General features: G+C 36.8%; 1 protein-coding gene across 1 annotated transcript; it reads right to left on the bottom strand.

Moving 5' to 3' along the window:
• Positions 1 to 67: 67 nt before the first annotated feature.
• On the bottom strand, positions 68 to 14,513 carry LOC120081613 (NADH dehydrogenase [ubiquinone] 1 beta subcomplex subunit 7). Its single transcript, XM_039036640.1, has 2 exons — positions 14,076 to 14,513; positions 68 to 322 (listed from the first exon to the last, which is right to left on the bottom strand). The coding sequence occupies exon 1, from the start codon at positions 14,381 to 14,383 to the stop codon at positions 14,093 to 14,095; it is 291 nt and encodes a 96-aa protein (XP_038892568.1). The 5' UTR covers positions 14,384 to 14,513; the 3' UTR covers positions 68 to 322; positions 14,076 to 14,092.
• Positions 14,514 to 25,026: the final 10,513 nt, after the last annotated feature.

Here is a 25,026-nt window from a genome sequence, read left to right as displayed (position 1 = left end):
GAGTGGATATAATTCAACTTAAACTTTTGAATAAATCGATGATTTAACAACCAATGAGGCAAAATGATATTCAAGAAAATAGTACATCAACATAGATGAGATACTTTATCAAAGAAATCAAAGGATCAAGTTTACACTTCCTTAGTTAAGGGGGGTAACTTTATTCCAAAACCTGAATACAGGATGCCGACCAGATTCAAAAGTTTGGAAAGATGGCATTCAAAATTAGGAGTTTACAAACGACCAAACAGTATCAAATACCTTCCCATTGCTGGTGCTGGAAAATAGTGAACCTTGACATGCCTCGGCAATTTACGGCTTCCTGTCAGATTTAAGCAAAACAATCAACAGATAACCCTCACGATGCGAAGTAAATCATTAAATTGTTATAATTTGACATCTAAATTTTAAAATTTCATATTAATTCCAAAACAAGTTCTCCTTCCTTTAGGAATCCTCCAAGCCCATTTTCTAAAGCAACAAACTTGATAGATCATCTTCTGAACTTTCAATGTACTACACTCGATATAGGCAATTAAATGAAAGGGAAGACAGCAAATATGGCATTCATGTTTCAACAACCTTCTAGAAAATTATTGAAGGAACATAAAACCATTGGAATAATTGCAAAATGACACTAGAATCAACTTGTTAAGACATGGCCATCGTCACGAGAAATGGTGATACAGCTTTAAGGAATATAAAAGAATTGTTCTTTCAATGTACGTCTGGATCACAAAGAGATGAACTTTGTCTAAAAGCTACAAAATTTCTCGAGTTATCAACATTTTTTTACTTTTTTTTTTTTTGGCAACATAAGCATTAACATAACTCATTAAAGAACATAACCCGACCAAGAAGTCAAAAGTTCAAATATCTATTCTCCACTAAAAAAATACATAGTTGCAAACCAAATATTCAGCAAAACAAACCTAATCAAATATTCTTTCACAATCACGACATATTCATGTTTCCACCCTCCATGGTTTTCAACAGAGATTCAACAGTAACAATTTACAGAAAAGCATCTCTTCAAACAACTCAAATGGAAGGGACAAAAACAAAGCTGTCGAGAATTTCAACCAAGGGAATTACTTCATGGAATTTAGCAATTTATTGCAATTTGCACTTTATCCAACAGCTTAACCCAAAAATAAGAAAGGGAGGGAAATCATGATCACCTAAAGAGAACATGGATTGACTTAACCATCCAAAATAATGATATATGGATAAATCTCATGATTTTCCCAACTACGAAATATTATAGGCAATAAAACTGGTTCCCGATGCAAAATCAGAAACTATTGTAACTGTTAAAAATAAGGCCTATAGCTTTTTATAATGACTTATAAGAAACTAGCTTTTATCAACTTATTATGCAAAAGTATAACAAGTGGGGTCAACAATATAGAAGGGTCTAAACAAAGGACCAAACAAAACTGAATAAAAAGATAAAATATAATCGGCAAAGATCAATAGATGCGCTTGTTGAGAGAGACATGCACCTACTCCTAACATTCTCTCGACTTCCTATATTTTAAAAACTATACTAGTTCTCTCGAGTCAACAAGCACTTCTACAACATCAGTGTTTGACATCTGAAGGAAATATAAGCCATGCAGACAACTTGATCTTTGGAATGAGATATGAAATTTAGTCAAAAAGAGACGAGAAAAAATCTTGAGGACTCAGAGAACCAACAATATGAGTCGCTAATATTTATAACACGACAGATAGTTTGTGATACAAAAAGATTAGGCAGATCTTCAGAGAGCATCTCAAAGAGGCTTTCTTCTAAAATAAAAACCAAAATCAATAACGTAATCATTCCTGGCACCAATTTAATCAAGGCCTAAGTCGCCTTTCCACCTACCCACAAATCTTTCCACAACCGTATCCAAGCCCCATTACCCACCAAGAATTCAAAGTAATTAATAAAGCAAGTTAAATAATGTGTGACTTTCCAAGGACTTCTAAATGTGCATCAGGAGACCTGTGACTTTCAAAGGACTTCTAAATGTACATCAGGAGACTGTGGGAATGGCCGACCTAGAAACTGACAACCATACATGCTACAATCCTGTGCCCCAGAGACTGAGTCTGACTTTAAGAGGTGAACCGTCCTAAACCCTTATTCACTTACTCCCAATCTCACTTAGGTGAACTCCCTCCACTTGTTAGAACTTCTCCCACATTCCTCGAAAATAATTTAGACACATTTTCCCTAATACATTCCTCCACTTCCCACGAATCTTCAAAGCTATTAACCCATGCAGAGTCAAAAGTAAATTTCTAAATCTTAAGTGAATAATTTAGAAAGAAGAAGAGAAAGAAAGAAAAAAAATAATAATAATAAAAAAATAAAAATAAAATAAAAATAAAAAACCGCTTACATGTTAGAAAATACTCCAATTGAGCTCACAGTTATGAAGCATTGCATGTAATATTAAAGATTAAAAACTCTCATGGCTAACTTTGGTAAACTCGGAGCATTACCGCCATAGAAAGCCCACCATTATGTTGCACACATATTTTGAAATGGTTTAGAAATTGAAACTTCGAATTTTTTAATAATTTCAATAGACATTATTGTGAGATGAATCAAAACACATAAAATCATAAAATTTGTATAAAAGAAAATATCTAAGCCCAAAGAATTCACGTTGTCTACTTAAAACAAATTTACTCACTCTATTACCTGAGTTTAGATAGTAATTGTCTTCTAGGATAGAAGAGATTACCTTTCCTATAGAAGTAGCACCACGTCCACAACAACAAACTATACTCATATACCAAACTTCAACAAATTTTGAAATGGAAAGAATTTTAAGGAAGAATGTTGATTGAAAACGTAAAAAATCAATTTTAAGAAAGGTCATATTTATAGACTAATTTGTGGTCATTCGAATAGTCGTGTCCCGTTTAAATTGGGCTATTTAGTGAAAAGATGCACCATTTCATGAAAGAATGCAACTTATGAAATTGTAAGGATGCAACCCTTAACGAAGGGTCACATACCATTTATTCCAATCTAACAATTATAAATAAAAGCAATAAAGTTCCCTTACCTAAAATCTTCATTTCCCTTATCCACTAATAGAACTAATTAGATAAACTGGAATTTATTGATTACAAGAATGTAAATAATAATCTGAGAAGGATTTCAAGAACTACCGTTTCTCCTATTTCCTACCACAAGAACGTCCTTTTCTGTAAGATACATACTCACACCTCCTAAACAATACATATACTAGATTCTTAAAATAAAGTCCTACACTACTGGCCCATAACAAAAAAAAACGTCTCTTCTGCTCATTCTTTTCTTTCTCCAACATTTGCCCACTTCCTTTGATAGACTTTAGTTGGATTTCCTTCATATTCTTTGTAGTATTAGATGTTTATTATGTGTATAATTATCATGTATAACTATAAGATTTTTTTCCTTATTGGTGTTGGTCTTTCTTCTATATAAGAGACCCTATATTTGATTCATAAGATAGAAGAAATACATTACTACTCTCTTCCCAAAGTCAAATTGGTATTAGATTAAGGAAAGAACTCTAACCTTTAAAAACCCTAGTCGCCACTGCCAATAATGTCGAAACCCTAGCCATCATCCAGAAACAGCAACTCCACTTTTGACGATACCTTCTTGTCTGGCAGTTCTTGTTCTTGTTCCTATTCGTTCGTCGAATCCCAAGACCCCCTCTCGTTTTTTGCGTGTTCACAATCGATTATTCGTGAGTTTTTTCTCTCATCAGTTTGTCGCATGGTGGATCACCATCACACCCGACATCAATTCGCTGAAAGCTGTCGCACCCACCCTCAATTCATTGAACGACATGGCAACTGCTACTGATTCGCCGAAGGTTGTTCATTCATTCAATTTTGTCTCTATTCATGGTCTTCATGGGTTTGAACAAATCTATGTTGTAGCTCTGGTTGGAAACCTAGAACCGACTGTTTGATATTTAATCTTGGTTTGGTTCAGATCTAGTTTGGCTTGATTTGGTTTAATTATGGCTGATTAATTTCTGGTTTAGTTCAGGCTGATCTAATTTAAGTTACCTCGGTATAGAACAAGTTCATCAATTCCTGCAAGTGTTACAAACCAATTAATCATCTGGTAATATTTGTGTTTCCTTGGCATAGATATGTAACTATCCTCAAGCTTTTTCTTGTAATAACTCATCTCCGTGGATCATTGATTTAGGAGCCACTATTCAGTTCATCTCATCTTTTTTAATCGTATTTTATTTTGTAAAATAAACAATTTAAAATTGAGGATGATAGTTTCTCTTCTATTGTAAGAAAATAAACCATTCAATTGATGGATACAATTTCTTTGCACCTTCATGTTCCTACACTAACATGTAACCTTTTATATGTCAATAATCTTTGTTGAGATCCAAATTCTTGTGTCACCTTCTTGGAATCTCATTATATCTTTCAAGATCAGAACCTGTAAAAGAAAATTGGAAACACTAAGATGTTTGATGGCCCTTACTACTCTGATAAAGGTTTTTTTAGTTATAAAAAAACTTAGGGTCTTAGTAGTATTAGTTTCCCTCTACCTCTAAAGAGTAAAGCCTATTTCATTTTTGGTATGACTGGATTAGAATCCTCTCTCTACTTATGATTTGTCTACTCTGGAGGCCTCCTTCTCCTTGGAGGAAATCCAGAGGGTGGTTTTCGAGCTTGATAGGAATAGAGCCCCAAGTTCGGATCGCTTATCTAAGGCCTTCTACCAAGATAGTTGGGATTGTATGGAGGGGGACCTTTGGAAGGTCTTTTATGAGTTTTATGTTGTATAGCTCCATTAATGAGCCTTTGTTCATCTTATTCCTAAGAAGGAGAATGCGAGGAGAGTGAGAGATTATAGACCTGTCAGTCTAATTGCCAATGTCTATAAAGTGTTGCCTAACCAATTGAGAAATGTTGGAGTAAATCTAGATCCAACACTTATTGATGCCAGAAACTTAATGTACAAGCCTTTAAATTAGGCTGATTAAAATCGACAACCTTCTGGTTCAAACAAATCCAGCAGCAAACAAATAAAAAACTTAACAAAGTAACTCATAGTAACCGTTGAAAATAGAATATTTGCCCTAGAGGCATTTTTGTCTTTCCAGGTATATTCTAGAGTTTCATCTTTTTCTATTTAAATTGTAGCCTCTGGGCATTATTCTATATCACATTATTATAATAAAGTTCTCTGCACCGTGGTTTTTTCTCCCTGTACTAAGGTTTTCCACGTAACAAGTGTGTGCCATTTTCTCTTCTCTTTACTTTTCATCATGGTATCAGAGCAAGATGAAACCCTGGCCACCATTGAGGAAAACCCAACAAGAGAATCGCAACGGCCTTCTAGCACTACGACTACAGAAATCGAAGTTGTCGTTCAAACAGCCATGGAACGGTATTTTCAGATGATGATGCCCCGATTTCAGGAGATGATTGGATCAAGCTTCAGATCGCACGGGTCTGCTGCTTCCGACCCTAGTCAGCCGCATGAAAAGGTCGAGTCCAAGCCGCTCGGAGACAATCGAAATACCCAGGTTCCTCCAACGCCGATCCACTCGGAGAAGGCTTCGGATCCACTCAAAGATGATCCAAGCTGCACACATCAGATGATCAGCTTCCTCCAACGCCGATCCTCAATATTCCAACCGCACGTGATGCCCAACCGCACTCGATGTTCCAGCCATTGGATGATGCCCAGCCGTACGCGATGAACGTAGTCAGACAGCCGACGTTGATGCCCAGATTTGATACCCAGTTGCGTGAGNGGAGAAGGCTTCGGATCCACTCAAAGATGATCCAAGCTGCACACATCAGATGATCAGCTTCCTCCAACGCCGATCCTAGCCGCCGGTGTTGACGCCCAGCCAGACGCACGCAATGCCCAGCCACCGGTGCTCAATATTCCAACCGCACGTGATGCCCAACCGCACGCGATGTTCCAGCCATTGGATGATGCCCAGCCGTACGCGATGAACGTAGTCAGACAGCCGACGTTGATGCCCAGATTTGATACCCAGTTGCGTGAGTCAGCATCGATCCGAGCCACGAGCTTCGATCTCTCAAGCCATGTTCTCAAGCCGTCGTCACATATGACTGCCAGAATCGCTCGCAATTCCTTCCAATCGAGCGGTTCTAATTCTTTCCAGCCAAGCGGATCTGACTACGTTCAGGAACAGTTGGCCCAGTTCCAGATTCAGATTAAACAGCAGAACGAGTCAATATAGCAGCAAATGGCCAATCTTGGAGAGGCTCTTGGAACTACGTCAAATGGCCGGGGAGAAATCTCTAATTGCCCAGCTTATTTAGAAAGCCCGGTAACTTCTTTCCCTACTTTATCTACAACTCAATTATTTTCTGGGAATCCTGCTAGCTGTATTGTAGGAGAGAAATTAAATGGTCATAATTATTTTTCGTAGTCCCAATATGTGAGAATGGCTCTCGAGGGTCGTCATAAGTTCGGGTATTTGACTGGAAAAATACCAAAACCTAGATAAGGCAACAACCCTCAGGAACGCGTATGGAAAGGAGAGGATTCTCTACTCCGATCTATGTTAATAGGGAGTATGAAAACCCAAATTGGAACACCCCTGTTGTATGCTGCTACTGCAAGGGATATTTGGGAGGCTGTGAAGAAGTTGTACTTCAATAAGCTGTTTTCGATTTGGCAAGAGATGGATTTATGTCGAGAGTTGAATTGGAGTTGTCCGTGTGGAGGAGTTTTGCACTATCAATCCGAAGAGACAAACCGGGTCTATGATTTTTTGGCAGGACTTAATCCAAAATTTGATGTTGTACGAAGCCGAATTTTGGGAACTAAATATTTTTTTCAATTTGGCAGGACTTAATCCAAGGGTGTCCAAGCTAAACAACCTCGCATCTCGTTCAAACCCTAACCCTTATAAGCCTTCGAAACCCTTCACCCTCTTTCATAGTGATGTGTGGGGTTCGTCTCCGGTTACAACCACTACTGGCAAACGGTGGTTTGTAACCTTTATAGACGACCACACTAGGTCTGTCTCTTATACACATCTAGATGTGTATAAGAGACAGGGGATATCCTCTTCATCAACGCGGGTACAAATGTTACCATCCTTCTTCCCGCAAGTACTTTGTCTCCATGGATGTCACCTTCTTCGAAGACCGTCCCTTTTTTCCCCTTAGTCCTCTTCCGAGGGAGAGTATAAGTGAAGAGTCCAATTGGGGTCTAAGTCCTTGCCTGCCAGACCTTCCTGAGTCCATTCCTGACACAAGTGTCGATGCTCCTATTCTTCCTACCGAGCAAGTCCCATGGATCATGTACTATAGGAGGAATCTTAGAAAGGAAATAGTGTCGTCAATCACTTCTCCGACTCCAGTACATGAGTCAGAACGAGTGACAGTTTCAGGTACAAAGTCTTCTATTCTTAATAATGATAACATGTGTGGTGATAATGCTTGTGTTGAAAGTAGTGTAAGCAGAGACAGTACCAAGAATGTGACTAATGTGGATACTTATCACCATGATAGTACTGACAGTAACAGTGACAGTACTGAGAATATGGCTGGTACAGGTGAAGGCAGTAATGAGCCCCAGGTTCCGACTGAAAATGTTGAAGAAGATACAAATGAGACAAAGCAGAATATTGAGTATGATGAGAAGTCAGAAGATCAGAAAGACCAAGATGGGACAAAGCAAGATACTAAGTGTGATGAGAAGTCAGAAGAACAGGAAGATCATGATGCCTCTCTTGACATTCCTATTGCTTCGAGGAAAGGAACGAAGTCTTGTACCAAGTACCCAATTCAAAGTTATATGTCTTATAGTAACTTGTCTCCGGTGTTCAAAGCATTAGCTACTAGCCTCGACACTATTTCAAAACCAAGCAGCATATATACAGCTATGGAAATTCCTGAGTGGAGAGCCGCTGTCATGGAAGAAATGAAAGCTCTTGAAAAGAACGACAAATGGGAATAGGTCACTCTTCCTGAGGGACACAAGACAGTTGGTTGCAAATGGGTGTTTACTATTAAGTATAGACTTGATGGTACGATCGACCAGTACAAGGCACGGTTAGTGGCCAGAGGTTTCACTCAAACCTTTGGGATAGATTACTCAGAGACTCTCTCCAATAGCAAAGTTAAATACAATTTGTGTGCAGTTAATAAGAATTGGCATTTGCACCAGTTTGATGTGAAGAATGCATTCCTTAATGGAGAATTAGAAGAAGTTTACATGAGTCCGCCTCCAGGGTTTGAAAAACAGTTCAGTCGCAAAGTTTGTAAACTGAAGAAGTCATTATATGGGTTGAAACAGTCTCCGAGAGCCTGGTTTAGTAGATCTACTACATTTGTAAAATCGCAAGGGTACAGTCAGGGACATTCAGACCACACCTTATTCATAAAGAAGTCTGTGTCTGGGAAAATGGCAATTCTAATTGTGTATGTTGATGACATTGTAATCTCGGTGGATGATGCTTCAAAAATAGACAGATTGAAGAAAAGGATGGCTGAAGAATTCAAGATCAAGGATCTTGGAAGGTTAAGGTATTTTCTCGGAATGGAGGTGGCCCGATCGATGGAAGGCATCTCTGTCTCTCAACGAAAGTATATGCTAGATTAGCTCAACGAGACAGGTATGACAGGATGTAAACCAGTTGACATTCCTATGGAAGCAAATACCAAGCTTAGTGATCTGAGTAGTAGTGCACCAGTTAACAAGGAGAGGTATCAGCATTTGGTCGGGAAGCTAATTTATCTCTCCCATACGAGACCAGATATTGCACATGCAGTAAGTGTGGTTAGCCAATTTATGCAATCTCCTTATGAAGAACATATGAAGGCGGTGGAACGAATTTTGAGATATTTAAAGGCTTCTCCAAGCAGGGGATTAATGTTCAGAAAGTTAAACAGGCGATGCATCGAGGCCTATACAGATGTTGATTGAGCAGGCTCAGTGGTCGACAGAAAGTCAACATCGGGCTACTGTACGTTTGTTTGGGGTAACCTTGTTACATGGAGGAGTAAAAAACAAGGGGTGATTGCCAGAAGTAGTGCCAAAGCTGAATACAGGGCCATGAGCCTTAGGATATGTGAAGAAATATGGCTGGAAAAGGTCCTAATTGATCTTAACTAAAGTCATGATGGACCAATGAAACTCTATTGTGATAACAAGGCTGCTATAAGCATTACAAACAACCTTGTTTAGCATGACAGAACGAAGCATGTAGAGATTGACAGGCATTTTATCAAAGAAAGGCTTGACAGTGGAAATATCTATGTTCCCTATGTTCCTTCTAGTCAGCAGATTGCAGATGTACTTACAAAAGGGCTATCACGACAACTTTTTGACTCATGTGTTAGCAAGTTGGGTCACATTGATATCTACGTTCCAACTTGAGGGAGAGTGTTGAAAATAGAATATTTGCCCTAGGAGCATTTTTGTCTTTTCATGTATACCCTAAGGTTTCATCTTTTTCTATTTAAACTGTAGCCTCTGGGCATTATTCTGTATCACATTATTATAATAAAGTTCTCTGCACCGTGGTTTTTTCTCCCTGTACTAGGGTTTTCCACATAACAAGTATGTCATTTTCTCTTCTTTTTACTTTTCATCAATAACAACTTATGGGAGGAAAAAAAATAACTAACAAACAAAATAAATAGTGAAATGCCAAGAAAACCTCTACATCACTTATGGCTAATGAGGTGATTCAGGACTATAAATCTCGTAAGAGAGAAGGCATCATCATTCAGATTGATTTTGAGAAGGCATATGACCATGTGGACTGGAATTTCCAAGATAGGGAATTAGCTAGAAAGGTGTTTGGGTACAAATGGAGATCTTGCATTTGATTTTTATTTGCTCAATTAAGTACTCGATCATTATCAATGGTTGGCCGAGGGGTAGAATTCACATGCTATAAGAGGTCTTAGGCAATGGGTCACTCTATCGCCCTTCCTCTATCAATCTGATTACTGAAAGAGTGTTTGCGTGTTGGGACCAATTACAAAGCAATAACCAAGGGGTAGAATTCACATGCTATAAGAGGTCTTAGGCAATGGGTCACTCTATCGCCCTTCCTCTATCAATCTGATTACTGAAAGAGTGTTTGCGTGTTGGGACCAATTACAAAGCAATCGAAGAGCATTACTTATTTCCCAAACCTCAGAGGGAGCTTCTCATAATTCAAGATTATACACACCATTACTATTCCCAATGATTTGGGAGTTCCATGGATTTCATACTTTGTCTAACTATAAATCGAGTGGCTATGACTTTTGTTCTTGTTGTTATAGACCATTTCAGCAAGATGTCCCATTTTTTACCTTGCAAAAAAACTTCAAATGCGGTCTATGTAGCAATTTTTGTTTCAAAAAGTTGTTTTACTTCATGGCATCCCTAAATCGATAGTATCGAAGAGAGATGTTAAATTCCTTAGTTACTTTTTTGGTAAACTCTTTGGAAAAAGTTTGATAGTCTCAAGTTTAGCACCACAAGTCATCCACAAATGGACGACCAAATTAAACGAACATTAGGTCAAACATTTTTTTTTTTTAACACGGAAACATTTCATTGAAAGAATGAAATAGGGAAAGTCACAACATCTATAGGTGATTACAAGAAATTTCTCCGATGGTAAAGAAAAAAAGATAAACTATAGGAAGTAAAAGGAGGTTCGGAATTACTTCAATTGAAAACATGGGTAAGCACCAAATCCAAAAATCTATCAAAAGTAAAGGATATGTCTTTGAAGGGCAAACCATTGCGTTCATCCCAAAGGGGAAGTTCGGCATTCATCCCAGAGGGGAAGTTTGGCCCAAGGGGTTGGAGAGTAGGAATTGAGGGGAGTGGAGTTCTAAACACCACTTTTTATTTGTCCCAAGGAGTTTGTGGGTCCCACTACTAAAAAACATCATTTTATACCTTATTAACTCCTTATACCAAGGCCCCAGGAGTTCACAACTTCCTAGACTTCACAACTCTTTGAAGTTCACTATTCCATCCCTCGTCCCAAACAACCCCCAAAAATAAATAAATAACCCATACAATAGCCAAACCAAATAATGTCTGGTATCACCAAAAGGATGTCCAATAAGTAAAGATGCTAGGAGATCAAAAATAGAGTATGGGAAGACAAAAGACCAACCAAAGGCTTCCAGAACAATATTCCAAAATGCTTCACAAAAGAGCAGTGGGCAAACAAATGAATCGGGGATTCAAAGCTATGACAACACATGCGATACCAAGAAGGGGGAAGATGCATACAAGGCCTACAATGTAATACAACACATTAGGTAATCTTATCCAATGCTTGTGAGGCACTCATCCAAAACAATTGGATCTCTCCCTGGCTAAAGCTGAATTTGCATTCAAACATATGAAGTAAAAATCATAGGGAAGACACCATATGAAATTGTCTACACTCACTTGCCTAGAAAATTTTTCTTGGGAGGATGGATTCTGATATAAACTCTTTTGGATCTCTTTGGCATTCCCTAAAGAGTTTTCTTGGTTCTTTATCTTCCTTGTTGGATCTTTGTATTCTTTCAAGAAGATGTTGTAATCTTGGGCGAGTTAGTCATTCATGGGCAATCAGTAATCTTTTAGTTCCTTAACATAGTTTTAGGTAAAGACTTGATTTGTTATAAGTCTTGAAGTTCCTTTACTATTTTGAGCTAAGTAAGGTAGTTAGTTAAAGACCCTTCCTTATCAATTTGGCAGCTATAAATAAGTTATCTGTATTCTGTAGACGTTGATCAATGAATATGATTTGAAACTTGGGAATTAGATTGAATCAAGTATGCTTTTTTGGGAAGAATGGTGGTTGGGAGATAGTCCCCAAGGACAAGCTCCCAAAAGGAGTGACCTCAAGAAGAATGACCAAGGGAAGGCCCAAGATGGATGAAGATATTAGTCACATTTAATGCCCAAAATTTTACATTTGCCTTTATTAATCACAAGCCAAGAGATCATCTCAAAGAGACTAAAATTTGATTTAAATTGAGAAAGGACTCCTCTTTTTTAGAGCGAAAGAATGTAGTATCGTCTGTAAATTGGAGATGTGAGGGCAGACAGGTGAACATTGTCCTTCCCAATTAGGAATCCCTCACGAATATTACCATCCACCTTTTTTGAGACCATCTTACTCAAAACATCTACCACCAAGAGGAAAAGAAAGGGGAGATAGATGGTTGCATTGTCTAAGACCTTTGGAAGCATAAATCCTTCCTCTCGACTCTGGATTAGACAAACAAAGGTTTCATTTACCCATAATCAACTACCTTTCTCATAAAATTCATTAAAGATTTTTCGAAGGTCCTCGAATTGGTACACTCACAGTTGTTTTGGGAAAATGCCAAAAGAAGGTTGTCCAAACTTAGGACTAAGTGTCTTGGAAATAGGCTCGATTCTCAAGGGAAACAAGATGCCAATCCACCCCTCCACAAACAAACAAGGCCCAACCAAAGGGTCATACAAAAAGGAGAAGTAATGAAGCACCTCGTCCTCCATCTTTTGCTCATCTCTTAACCGTCCTAACTTCTCAACGGCACTAATGAAGTTCTTTTTTCTTCCTCCACTAGCGACCCTATGAAAATAGCAGAATTACAGTCACCCTCCCTAGCCAACTTCACCTTAACTTTTTTGCTCCAACTCACATTCTCCTTCCAAATCAACAAATTCAGCATTTAACTTGAGCCGCTCATCTCTTGCCTCCGACCCCAATGTTTTAATGAGGTTGATTGATTGTATCCTCAATGGGGTATAATGTTGCATAGAAAATTGTTCATTTTGGCTTTCTTTGGAAAGAGTGTTCTTTTATTATTATTTTTTTTCTCTGTTCTATAATAAATTCAAGATGGCAAAGTCTTTCCTAGAGGCTTTGGGTTTGGGTTGAAAGATGTACACTGGGGGAGGGTTGTTTCCAGAAATTGCTATGGTGCAATCTTCTCTTACATATTGCCCAACGAGGGTTGTTTTCTATTATTTGTAACTTTTTACAATATCATGAAAAGTTTGTTTCATATAGAACTTCATCACTGAAATTTTGGAGGTCCCTGAATCAAGAACTAAGTAGTGGACATTGAACATGGAGCCAAGTCAAAATCATCATTTCCTATTTGATATACCAAGCACTCTTTTGACCCATCTGAGGGAGGAATTCTTAGAAACTTCCTGATATGCAATAAGAATAAGCACTGTGATCATAGGCTAAATAATGGGAAAGCTTGTGTCTCTGCTGTGATGAATGATAATAATCCTATGTCCATTGAAAGACCTAAGTAAGCCGTAACTTTTGAGCATCATTTGCACTTAGGATGGACCATCTTTCCAGGAAAGTTTCTAATATTGAAATAGTAGAATAGGAAAATATATTATACTTGTGGGGTGAATCCCATGAGCACATACCCTCTCTTAAAATATGAAGTACCAAGTGAACTTTGAGAGATTTGTGCAGACCCGAAGAAATGATGAACGGACCTTCCTCAAGTAGTCAATCAAGTAGGTTCAATTCATAATGCCCAAGTGAATACAAAATGTCCCCACCATAGGTCCTTAGTATTTAGAAGAAAGATCTATTATATACCCATTAGTTTTCATCAAACCACTTCGCCAATTTAAATACTGTCTTCACTAATTAGGAGTTTATACTTTCAGAGCCGAAGCTTGGGAAATAATCACCTTCTTATTCCATTTGAATTTAGGTAGCTGAACAGCGCTTCCTCTATCTCGATTCTCACATTATTTCATTCCTCGGGATTCTGGCTTACATCGCACACAAATTGGTACGTGTACGTAGAACTATGTCATAAACGCATTCATCCATAAGTTTATGTATTTTATTATCATTACCAACATAAGTCATGAAAGAAATATATCCTAATCAAGCTGTAGGTCAAATCATGAAGGGGTATTAGCTCAGGAAGATTATAGCCCTAAAACAAAATGGGAAAAGAAAACATAGAATTTTAAACATACGAACCAAGATCACGAGAAATCGATGACAAGGGGAAAAAATGCAATAGAATCAAATAGTAATGTTTAAGAAGATTAGAGAGAAACAGAGACGAACCTAATTGAAGAATGAGGTCATACATTGGCAGTTTTGGGAATGAGAGGAACACCCTTCTTCAACTTGGCCTCCTGTTCACGGATCTTCTGCATCTGAAGCATCCTCTCCATAACAAGCTCATATTCACACTTCTCGTAAGAATGGCGCTCGTCTTCGCATTTCCATGGGAGGTAGAACTCGGATTGGCGGCATTTATTAAGAGGGATCAACAAGTGAGCGCATTGATCTCTGTAAGGAATTGGAACCCTAGCCTCGACCATCTCAGCCTGCGTCGCTATCATCTTCTTCGAGGAGCCCTGAACTTCCATGATTGATCTACTCTCTTCGGCTGTCGACTTCCGGTTCGTGAGCTTCTTCACTGTAATAGCAGATTATCAATCGCCGTCTTGCTCAGGGAAAATTTGCTACATGCCTTCAAAAACAAAATAAATAAGTAATGAAAAATGTCTCCAGTTTTTTCTTTTCTTTTCTTTTTTTTTCTGTGTGAAAAAGGAAGTATTTGTAATTTTAGCTGCCGTGGTTTACTTTTAGCTTATTAACCATTAATCTACGATCTACTATGGACTATGGAATAAACATATTTTACTTAATTTCACACTTAAATTAAAAAATTAAAAAAAAAAACCCTCATTTTATCTCTCGTAGACTCTACATTGAATAAAAAGAAATAAATATAAAAAAATCATATTTTATTCTCTGATTTCCAATCTACGAAAAATATTTTCAAAAAATTATATTTTATTTTTAACGATCTCTACTTTTGTTTAAATAAATGATCTTTTAAAAAAATATCATATTTTTTCCTTTAATCTCTTCTTCACAAAAATCTTTTTTAAATAACATTTTATCTCTAATACCTAAGTTAAATAATAGTAAAAAAAAACCTATATCATCTAAAAGAGGCAATAAGAAAAAAAAATTGTTTTCCTTTTATCCTTTTTAATTGATGGTTATTAGGATATCTTAGATAATTTCACATTTAAATCATTAAAAAAATTCATTTTATTTCTAATATCTACCCCACATTGAATAAAGGGAATATAAATATTAAAAAATCACATTTTAGTCTCTAATCTTTATTTTAGGAAGAATATTTTAAAAAGTTACCTTTTATTTTTAACAATCTCTACTTTCTTCGAATAAAGGGATTTTTTTTAAATAATCATATTTTATCCTTTCACCTTTTATTCACAACAATTTTCTAATCACATTTTATCTCTAAAATCTAAGTTAAACAATAGTAAAAAAAAATTAAAAATAAATCACATTTTATTCTCTAATCTCTTATTAATAGTTTTTTTAAATCACAATTTATATCTAATAATATCTATTTCACATTAAAATAAAGGAAAATTATTTTTAAACAAAATAAAATCAAATTATGATTTGAGATCTAAATTTTATGTATAAATAGCTAATTTCAACATCTCATTTTATGAGGTATCTCCTCTCCCTTTTGTTTTGTTTTTTAATGTTGTTAACCGACTCTCTCTAGCTAATTTCTTTGATTTTTCTTTATATTTTTTAGAAATTTTGTGGTAGGTATTTTCTTAATTTTGTTAATAGCAACCTTTTCCCATATGTTTCTTTTTCTTCTTTAAGAAGTTTAATTTTAGCTCTTCGGAATATATCACCTCTCTCTTTTTGTTTAATGTACGTCATCTTTTCAATTTTATAAAAATATATAGAGTGATTTTATGTAACTTTTTTATATACTTTTATAGTTTTTTCTATACAGGCAACAGATTCACCTACTAATCATCGCATATTGAGGAGGATGGAGAAAAAACCTTGCTTTTGAAGTTCAAGAAATTTCTCAAAATTCAAACAATTTAGAGGTCGACAAAGTGACAAAGAAAAGAGTGATTATTTCAATGCTTTGGAAGTTTTTTCACATTTTAATTTTTGTGAATGCACACGAATAAGTTTAGGGATTTATACTAATTTTTACTATTTTTTACATAGGACATCGATTTGAAACAATCAGTCTTAAATAGTAAACAGCGTTGTAAAGTAAGAGTGACTTTTTTTTTTGTCCAATCTTATGCAAACTCATTGCATAGGACAACCCCCCTCCTCATGTCACTACATGAACGAATCAAGATCACTTCATTTGTAGCACTTTACAACTAATTGTAACAACTACAGAGTGGTCGCATCCCATAGTATTACTAAAATAAGATACCCAACCTTATTCATATACTATAGACCGTTTTGGTTATTTACTCAAACTTGATCCATCTTTATGTCACTACATAAAGTTCAAGTATTCATGTAATAGCCACGGATCTTTAGTTTATTGGATTTATTCTTATGTGCAATTTACATATTCAACAACAGTTTTATTGAATAAAGGTCAATAACATCTTTATTGATAATAGAAAATGTTTAACATTACAAACTGCGAGTTTTAGAACATACAACCCAACAAACTCCCACTTGAACTAAAACTCCAGTGGGTTTTACATATATACAAATATATATAAAATGTTGAGTATTGAAAGAATAAATACAATAAACTAGAGCATCAGATGCCCAGTAATTCTCCCACTTGCCCTAGGTCTATCTATTTCGCAGTCTTAGTCTCACTAGGTGACCTCGAACACTTTAGCCGAGAGGGTCTTTGTAAATAGATCAACCAAGTGGTCTTCAGAGGTAATCTATATGACAATCACATCTCCTCAATGTACGATCTCCCTGATGTGATGGTACTTGCACTCGATGTTTTTTTCGTACTTATGGCTTCTAGGTTTCTTTGAGTTAGCAACTACTCCACTGTTATCACAATACAGGGTGATAGGCAGATGCATATTTGGAACGACTTCCAAATCAGTTAGGAACTTTCTGAGCCATACTACTTCTTTGGCTGCTTCAAATGCAGCTACATACTCAGCTTCCATGGTGGAGTCACCAATACAACTTTGCTTTAAACTTTTTCACACTATAGCTCATTCGTTCAGAGTGAATACTGACCCCGAAGTAAATTTTCTAGAATCCATATTGGAATGAAAGTCAGAATCAGTGTATCCAGTAAGGATCAAATCCTTAGCACCATACACGAGCATATAATCCCTCGTTCTTCGAAGATACTTGAGGATGTTTTTAACGACAGTCTAATGATCATATCCAAGATTAAATTGATATCTGCTGAAGATTCCAACTGCATGGCATATGTTGGTACAAGTACACAATATGACATACATTAAATTCCCTACGGCTGATGCATATGGAATTCATTTCATTACCTCAACCTCTTGAGGTGTCTTGGCACATTGTTCCTTAGACAAATGAGTTCCGTGCCTAAAAGGTAACATGCCTTTCTTGGAATTGTACATTTTATATCTAAACAACATCTTGTCTATATAAGATGTTTGAGACAATGCTAAAGTTCTGTTCTTGCAGTTCCGAATGATTTGGATCCCAAAAACATATTGTGCTTCTCCCAAATCCTTCATTTGGAAATATGTAGCAAGCCATCTCTTAATATCAGCCAGAAATTCTACTCCATTTCCTATGAGTAGAATATCATCAACATACAAAACCATAAAAGCTATAGTTTTGTTGACAATCTTCTAGTAAACACAAGGTTCGTTAACGTTCTACTCAAAACTATAAGACTTGATCGCAGTAATAAATCTCATATTTCAGGATCGAGATGCTTGTTTTAGCCCATAAATGGATCTATTAAGCTTGCAAATCTTTTACTTTTGACCCTGTTCAATAAACCCCTTTGGTTGAGACATATAGATACTCTTTTCAAGATAGTCATTCAAAAAAGCTATCTCGACATCCATCTTCTAGATTTCATAATCATAAAAAGTTGCAATGAATAAGAGTATCCTAACAGACTTGATCATGGTAACCAAAGAGAAGGTTTCTTTCATAATCTACCCTCTATCTTTAGGTAAACCCTTTTGCCACGAGTATAGTTTTGTAGGTCTGTACCTTACCAACTTGGTCTCACTTTCTTTTATAGATCCACTTGCAACCAATAGGTATTACCTCTTCTGGTTGATCTACAAGATCCCATACTGAATTGAAGTACATTGACTCCATTTCGAGGTCCACGACTTTTATCCACTAGTCCTTATCCACGTCTTCTATTGCTTGTTTGAAAGTAAATGGATCCTCTAATCCATCATCAGCTATGATGATCTGAGTTTCAGTTAAACCCATGTATTGGTCAAGTTGTTGCACAATCCTCTCACTACGTCGAGGCATTCTCAACTCTTGAGATGGATGTGAAGTACTAGTTTCATTAACAACTCTTGTTGAAGGACCTACTCAATCAACAAATCTTGTTGATCTATCTATAGTTTCTCTGGACATCTCACTTAATACTAACTTACTGCGAGGTTGATGATTTGTCATGTTATCTTCCTTTAGGAATGTCGCATTTGTCGATACAAACACTTTATCTTCCTAAGGATCATAAAAGTAACCACCTTTTGTCTCTTTAGGATAGCCTATAAATAGGCATACTTTTAAACGACGTTCCAATTTCTTGAGATTTTGCACCAACACATGTGTTGGGCATCCCTAGATTCTGAAGTAACGTAAACTACCTTTACGTCCTCTCCATAACTCGTAAGGTGTTTCCACTTTTGAGGGAACCATGTTCAATACATACACCGTAGTCTCTACTGCGTGACTCCAAAAAGAATTTGGCAACTGAGCATAATTCATCATAGAATGAACCATGTCCAATAGAATTCTATTTCTCCTTTCTATTACACCATTCTGTTGGGGTGTGCCAGATGCTGTAAGTTGTGACTGAATTCTGTATTCTATCAAATAGTCCTGGAATTTTAAGTCCATATACTCACCACCTCAATCTCATAGAAGTGTTTTAATCTTTTTACCTAATTGGTTCTCAACCTCTGCCTTATATTCCTTGAACTTTTCAAGTGTTTCAGACTTATGATGCATTAGGTAAATGTAGGCATATCTTGAATAATCATCGATGAAGTTGATGAAATATTCATACTCTCTTCTTGTCTTAACATTCATCGGACCACAAAGGTCTGAATGTACTAGCTCTAAGGATTCTTTGGTTCTAAGACATTTTGCAGTAAAAGATCTTTTGGTCATCTTGTCCTCAAGACAAGATTCATATGAAGGTAAGGAGCTATCTTCTAACTGGTTTAGAAGTCCACTCTTAACTAACCTTTCAATCCTATTGAGATTGATATGACCTAGTCTTAAGTGCCAAAGATAGGCATTCGAAGAAATTTTTCTTTTCTTATTATGAGTTTCAGCTATTTTAAACATCTCTATGTTCAAAACAGCTTTTACCTCAGTCGGTTTTAACACATATAAGTTATTTTCCAAATTTGCAGAACATATCTTAAGACCTTTCGAAATAATGAACACTTCATTATTTAAAAAAATAAACTTTATAATTACGTTCTAGAAAACACGAGAAAGAAATTAAATTCCTTTTCATAGAAGGAATATAATAAACATTTTCAAGTAAAATGTATCCATCTCTAATAAATAACTTCATCAATAAAAGTATTATTGAGTTTTTCATTCAATCAATTGTTATTGATATTGCATTATGTTATAAATCCAATAAACAAATCCATGGCTATAATATGAATAACTTTAACTCTATGTGGAGACATAAAAGTGGATCAAGTTTTAAGTATATAGCCAAAATGGTCTATAAGTATATGGATGAGATTGGGTACCTTATCCTGGCGACACTATTGGATATGGCTGATAACTTGTAGAAATACAAGTTATTTATACTGCCTTATCTAGATATTACAGCCAAAAGAGAATAAATATGCGTCAATTGTATGAAAATTAGCATAGAATTACAATAATTATAAATTATCACAACTATACCTACTAACATCTTTAAGATGGAAGGAAAGGAAAATTTTACTCTGTTTTGCAGGAAACCGAGTCATCGCTTGCGCTTAAGGCTCAAGAGAAATTGATCAACGCATCTCTGTCACAATGCTCCCGACAATCAACAATGAAGAGACGATTAACGTAATGACGGTGCAATGCGTAGTCGATCCAGAGTTGGCTTTCAACCACATGCAGTAATAAAAACAAACACCACATGCAAATACTCGATCGAAAGATGCAGCTGAGCAATGCAAAAGCGGAGGATGGAGACACGTGTACAACTAACGGTTGTGCAGAATTGACGGTCTGATTACATAACAGAAGGAATAATTATTCCTCCATCTTCGGGATTACCATAACAATAAGTGGGGACCACAAGGTCAGAGTCAAAGATCCTCACCTATAAATACCCCATAGATTTCAGAAAAAAGATATGCTACTGGATACGGGGCTAATTGCTGCTAAAGTGTTGAGAGAAAAGGCTGAGCTGAGTGCTTAACTGAAAAAATTCGGGAAGAAGACGAGACAAGGCCAAGAGATGAGTCTCAGTTCTATTCTGCCAAATACCCGCCGAGAAGCTCTGTGCTGAGAATCCTGCCACCGGTTGAGCAAGCCTGAGAGGAAAGCTCATCCATCCATCTGATCCATCCAATCCGGCAAGCAGATCTCCACCCGAATCTGTGCCAAGACGTTGGCGCTTGTTTGTATTTTTTCTATCTATTTTCATCATTGTATTTCACTTTCTTTATCTCTTCATTCACACACCATGTATCAAACGATTAATAGATACATTAAATGTTTCGATTGCTTTCATATTCCATTTTTTGTCTACTTCCGTTCCTTCATTAATCACTTTCTCCATGATGTCTTCTTAATCCCCTAGTAGTTAATATGAATTAAATGAGTATTTAACTTGTGTAAAGAAAGATAACTGCATTTAACTAAGTTATGTTAGACGGCATCTTCACCTGTGAGAGCAGAAGTGAAGATGCAATTCTGATCTATTGAGAGAAGGTTAGAAGAATGCATTAACTAAAACGAGTAGTACTTCCAGACTTGGAAGCAATCTTGCGTTCATTACGTTCATCTCTGTTTCACCACAGACATGTGGGAGCACGGCCGATCACTGAAAGGTGTGCGCCAAAAGAAAAGCGGAACCGTACTTATAGCTTTAACGCAATTAAGAAACTTGCGCTGTTTATATTAATTATCTTTCTCTTTCTATTTGTACATAAGACTTGCCGCCGCATTCCATGTTCTTTGCATAACCTTCACAGCTAACCTGGACCCCACCATCTTGTATCATGAAGCCTGTATCCTGTATCATCTAGCTTAGGTTTATTGTACTTATTTTATTATCGTATTTTTACTGCTTTCCTTTACTTTACCACAATTTATATACTTGTACAAAACCCTCTTTAAAGATTGACAAAACAAACATAGTCGCATATATCAAGAACATACCACAATAACCTCAAACAGTCCCTATGTTCGACCTTGGATCACACCGAAAAACTTGTGGCAGAATTACACTTCGTTCCAACGTAAGGAAACTTGTGACAACACAAGGCATACTACAAGAACATTCATAATTAACGCATATCTAAAAGTAGTATCGCATCATTTCGCGCATAGCATAGCATATCTTTTAACATCAATTCCAATGTCAACAGTGGCCCATTTTGTATATTGATACAAATGATGTGATCCTAAAATCACTCATGTGGAGACATACAAGTGGAGGCATTCTATGCAATGAGTTTGCATAAGACTAGACCTCGAAATAGTCACTTTTCTTTATAATGACCGTTTATGCTAAAACTGACTATTTTAAATTCGAAGTCCTAAGGTAACTCGATCTTAATCCTGAGCTAACTATGAACTTATATTTATTCGGGATTATCCTTTGATCTGCATAAGTAAGAGTAGTCCAATGGCACTACTCATTAAGCCTCCCATTTTGGGAATAAAACCGGATAGATAGCTGGGGATATAGTTCTGCAAGATGGAATTCACTCCTACCCGACTTAGGGTTAGCAGATAGGTTGTTCTCTTAAGTGTTGATTCCTAGTCTTAAACAACGGAGCACCACCCTCTCATGATCGAGAGGGACACCGTTTATTAGTTGGATTATAAACCAAATTGTTCAATAGAGGATCAGTGAGAGCTTAAGAAGCAAGATGTATTTACAGAGATAAAACGATAATTTTGACTGATAACTTGTAGAAATATAAGTTATTTATATCGTTTTATTTAGATTATGTGGCAAAAAGAAGGAAAAATTGTATCGACAGTATAGAAATTAGCTTAGAAATACGAAAATTATAAAGTGTCGTGAACACACTGTTGACTGCTGAATTGATGTTGTAAATAAGCATATATGGACATGGACAATGATGAATGTGAATCATACAAGCTCATGTTCCCATAAACTTGATGACTTGAAAAGATGGAGATGGAGTGTGGATGCTGTGTTATGCTTATATACACTTTATGCGATACTACTTCTAGATGTATGCGTTATTAATGGAATGCTTGTAGTATGCTATGCGTTGTCACAAGTTTTCTTGTGCTGAAACCAAGTATAATTCCAACGCAAGTTTCTCAGAGTGATCCGAGGTCGAACACAGGGATTGTTGTCGTTAATGTGTTACATTTGTGATATATGTGACCAGTTTTTACAATTAATAAAAATTGTGTGTTTGTATAGGAAATTAAATTGTGGTAAAGTAAAATTGTGCAGATAAACTAATGTTTCGTTAATAAAATAAATTGCGATAAAAATAAACCTAAGCTAACGTGATGCAAGATACAAGATACATGATATACATGATACTGAGTTTGAGACTGACTGTGAAGTTTATACAAAGGATCGTGGTATGCGGTGGCAAGTCTTTATGGATAAATTAGAAATAGAAAGGATAACTAGTAAAAATATCGCAAGTTTATTAATTGCGTTAAAGATGTAACTAGGTTCCGCTTTCCCTTGATGTACACCTCTCGGTGATCAGCTGCGTTCCCATACCTCTATGGTGAAACAAGGATGAACGTAATGAACGGCTTCCATCTCTGGAAGTGCTTCCCGCTTTAGTTAATGCATTCTCCTAACCCTCTCTCGATAGGCAGAATAGCATCTTCACTTCTGCTCTCACAGGTGAAGATGTCGTCAGCATGCCTTAGCTAAACATAATTATTTCCTTATCACATATTAATTTACTTGCTTAGTTCTTACTAATTACCAGGGGATTAAGAAAACATCGTGGAGAAAGTGAAATATGGATGAATGGAAATAGGAAAAGAGATGGAGATGGAAATGATCATAACATTTAATACTATGATTAAGCATCTGATACATGGTGTGAATGATAGAGATTAAGAAGATGAATACAATTGATGATAAAGAGATAGAAACAAATACAAAAGAGTGTCAACGTCTTGACATAGATCTGGATGGTGGTTTTGCTTGCCGGCGTGTGAAGTGGATGAAGAGAAAAGCTTCCCTCTCAGGCTTGCTCATCTGGTAGAAGTGACCGTCGTATAGAGCTTCAACAGTGGGGATCAGAAGGATTCTTTCCCAGAGACTCACTTCTCGGCCTTTTCTCTTAATTCTTCCTGGATCTACTCTGATTAGTCGCTCAACCAGTCTCTTTCTCAGATCAATATATACACTTTTCTCTGTATTCAAGCATGTTTTCTCAGTGGAATGGCTGGTGCTATTTAGGCTCAGTTTGACTCTCTGACTTGTGGTCCCCACTTTATTGTTATAGCAGCTCCTGAAATGGTGGAGTGAATATTCCTTCGTTACGCAATCATATCACGTCAGAAATGTACAACGGTCAGCTGCGCACGCGTCAGAATCCTCCGCATTTGCGTTGCTCTTCACATCTTTGATCGTTTGCTCGCATGCGATGTTGTTTTTGATTACCGCATGCGGTTGAGATTGTGTTGATCGCTTAGCTCTTGGTCGATTGTCGCATGCGTCATCATTGCGTTGTGTCTATTCATTCCTGAGTGAAAGGCACAATACGACATAGATGCATTGTTCAGTTTATCTTGAGCCATGAACGCATGCGGTGACTTGATTTCCCGCAAAACAGACTTGAAATATTCTTTTCTACAATTGCAATGGTGTCGGTGGGTGTATTGACGACAATTTATAATTCTCGCATTTCTTAGCCAATTTTCATACAATTAACGCAACTTTCCTTTCTTTTGGCTGCAATATCTAAATAAAATAGTATAAATAACTTGTATTTCTACAAGTTATCACACACCCACTAACCCCATTGCGATGGCGAAATGGAATGTCCAAGTTTTTGTTTGCAAGAAATAGATCACCGCATGCATTAATCGCTCAAGGACAAAAATGAACAATGCATCCACACAGCATGCGACAATCGATCAAGAACGAAAAAGATCAATGCAATTGCAGCGTATGCGACGATCGATCATGGATTCAAGCGATCAACGCATTTCCACCACATGCGGCAATCGATAAGAGATCAAAACAATTACACCGCATGCGGCGATCGATTGAAGATGTGAAGAGCAACCCATTCGCATGGACTTCTGATGACATGCAGAAATGCATGCCATCTTAGTCCTTTTACTTAGAATTATGAAGGTTGTTAGGTAGAATATGCGGCAATCATATTAGGAATTCACAAAAAAAAGAGTTTGCGTCGATCAGCATGTCGAATCTTAGCTACCCGTTATTTTGCGTTAATTATGCGTTCAATGTTCTATTTTTGTAGCTAATGCAGGAAATGAATGCAAACGCGGAAACCGGACCACCGCATAGACAACCACATGCATAGAAACTCTCCATCACAAGGCAAACACATTAAATCAACGCATGGGTGTTGTGGTGATCAGCCGCATGCATCCATCGCATGGGGATTGCGCTCATCAGGCGATTGTGGTCATCATGTAGAGTTGCGGTATTAAGTGAATGCGGCCATTGAATGATTGCGACTGCGCAACAATGCAAATTAATTGGATCAATGCAAGGTAGGTGGAATGAACGCATCAGCGCATCTACCTCGAGAAAATCCAAAGCTGATGCTGACATTTCGCCTACCACGCCGTT

Source organism: Benincasa hispida, chromosome 7, assembly GCF_009727055.1.
Source record: "Benincasa hispida cultivar B227 chromosome 7, ASM972705v1, whole genome shotgun sequence".
Lineage (NCBI taxonomy): Eukaryota > Viridiplantae > Streptophyta > Magnoliopsida > Cucurbitales > Cucurbitaceae > Benincasa > Benincasa hispida.
This window is presented reverse-complemented; position numbering and strand designations above follow the sequence as displayed.